Source organism: Mizuhopecten yessoensis, unplaced genomic scaffold (genome assembly GCF_002113885.1).
Source record: "Mizuhopecten yessoensis strain PY_sf001 unplaced genomic scaffold, ASM211388v2 scaffold10919, whole genome shotgun sequence".
Classification (NCBI taxonomy): domain Eukaryota; kingdom Metazoa; phylum Mollusca; class Bivalvia; order Pectinida; family Pectinidae; genus Mizuhopecten; species Mizuhopecten yessoensis.
Genome location: NW_018408787.1, coordinates 860,542 through 862,926, shown reverse-complemented (window position 1 = coordinate 862,926; position 2,385 = coordinate 860,542). Strand labels below are relative to the sequence as shown.

General features: G+C 34.6%; 1 protein-coding gene across 1 annotated transcript in view; it reads left to right on the top strand.

Annotated features, from left to right (window-relative positions):
- LOC110463659 (emopamil-binding protein-like) overlaps window positions 1-2,187 on the top strand; it is an 8,673-nt gene extending 6,486 nt beyond the window's left edge. The window contains exon 4 of the mRNA XM_021518454.1: window positions 636-2,187. Coding sequence (XP_021374129.1) covers window positions 636-880 — 245 coding nt within the window. The 3' untranslated portion in view covers window positions 881-2,187. The remainder of the gene's footprint in view (window positions 1-635) is intronic.
- The last annotated feature ends 198 nt before the right edge of the window (window positions 2,188-2,385 follow it).

The following is a 2,385-nucleotide window of genomic DNA, read 5'->3' as shown; positions in this document are numbered from 1 at the left end:
GGGGGAACTACGCTATTCTATCAGAGACCAATGTGCCCTATATGTTCTGCTAGTCAATTTAGCTCATTTCTTTAGGAAAACTTTGTGTTAAGATCCAAAGTTTGACATAGCATTTGACCCCATTTACATCAAGACCTGTCTGACAGGGATGCAATGTTCTAGATAGCAAGGAATAACAGGGTGCCGCGCCCTGCCTTCATTTTTATAACATGCATGTGGCGCCCTGCTCTTTTTGTTGACGCCCTGCCATTTTTATTGACCCCTTGCCCATTTTTATTGACCTCCTGCCCATTTTGTTAGCTGATAATTCATACTGGATGTATGTGCACAATTTTCCAAACATTTTCCATCTTCGCTAGCCAAGGGTTGATACGGTACGATGTAGTAGGTACATCGTACCGGATCAACCCTTGGCTAGCGAAGATGAACATTTTCTAGTTAAGTGCATATTTTGAATATTTTTTTAAAATAAAAAAAATCCTATTCAGCTGTAAGAGTATCCTCTGTATCAAGGTTAGTAGAATATAACTAAATCCATATATTGTCTACCACTGCACTTATAATCAATGTTTTCTAAAGTCTACAATTCATGTCTGAATCAGACTTTTGTCAATAATACATTTCTTGTTTTCCAGGTTGGATGACATTTTGTCCAGAATGGCTACAGGACAGCCCCAATCTGCGAACAGACAGCTTCCTCTATCTCTGGGTCTACCTTGTCTTCTTCAACATATTGTGGGTGGTTGTCCCCCTTGCTCTGCTTGTCCAGTCTTATCGAGATCTCTGCTTTGCCGAGGTTCAGAAAACTGTCATCACCGAAACAACAACAACGAAGCTCATCACACATAAATACAACACAAGGTCCAAAAAAAATGATTGAAGATACTTTGTATGTGGTTCTGGTTTCATAAATATATTTTTTGTTTTTATTTTTAAATGATAATGAAATCCAAAATCAAATTGCAAGTGTTATTTATTATTAAACGTTGGTGACATAAAACAGTGACATTTTATACATTTTTATAATAAGTATTTCAAGTGACACTTTACACAATTTGTTTAGGAAAATCTTAGTAGAACCAGATTTGTTGGTCTTTTCTCATGATCAGCGTGTGTATTAGTGTAATAAGGGAGTTAAAAATATGGTTCTGCACTATCACATGGTACAAAGTGGATTAGCTGTTTAGTTGTGCTCAAGTTAGATGTAATAGTTAGCCTTGTTGTATTGTGTTTTTATTTATGCATGAGAATTAGAAAAAGTGTTTGAAGGTATGAATTTGAATGTACCATTTAATAGTCTCTTAAAAATCAGGTGCCAGTTTCACAAATGTTTCTACGCTTGGATGAAATTTTCCTGTAGGAATGCATTTTAACCTTAACTAAGCTTTCTTATGAGATTTCTGAAGTTAAAGAACAAACGTTTGCAATCACACCTTCCCATGCTCTTTTGAAGCATAAAATTAGAAAAGAAAAGCCCTTCAATTATTATTAAATCCAATTATGTAAAGGTAAATATTTGACAATCATATAATTATGAGAAAATCAAAGTGTACTACAAAAATAATGTGATATAAATTAATGTAAATGATTAAATGCTAAGTATGTTTTGAACACAAACAGTAATTGAAAACTTTGCAAGCTTTCCAAAATATCTGTTTCCAGTAGTAAATGAACACTGATGAAGGGAGCTATAGGTTAGTGTGTAATACAGCCTAGTTTTGTGTAAGTGAAGGTTGTAATTGTGACGTAGTATTAATATTAAATCATCAACTTCTGTAAACATACTTAGTTTTGGGCATTTATATTTTAGAGAATTATCATATTTGTCAGATGAGGGCATTGATAAATTGGGGCACTCACAATATATACAATAATAAACAATATGTGGAATCTTCATAAGCCCAATATATGGAGCTAACAATTGGCTAAAATAGTATTAAAGCTAAACTAGGTATGTTTACAGTATCAAAGTTAAAACTGTTTTACTTATGGGTATGTTTTTAATTTTTTTTTTATCGTAAAACATCTTGTTTTTGTGAGCTTGTTATTTATGTTTTACTCAATGATTATAAAAGATTATATTCACTAGAATCGTTTTACTTGTACATAATGGTTGTCTATTTTTAGCTCACCTGGCCCGAAGGGCCAAGTGAGCTTATCCCATGGTGCAGCGTCCAGCGTCCGTCAACTTTTTCCTTTAAAATGCTACTTGTCCTGAATGGCTCAGAGGATTTTGACCAAATTTGGTCAGGAGCATCATTGGCCAAAGGGTTCTCAGTTTTGTATAAACGGAGGGTATAACCCCCCTGGGGGCAGAGGGGCGGGGCCAAATAGGGGGAAAATAGGTAAATCTTTAAAAATCTTCTTCTTCTCAACCAATAGAAG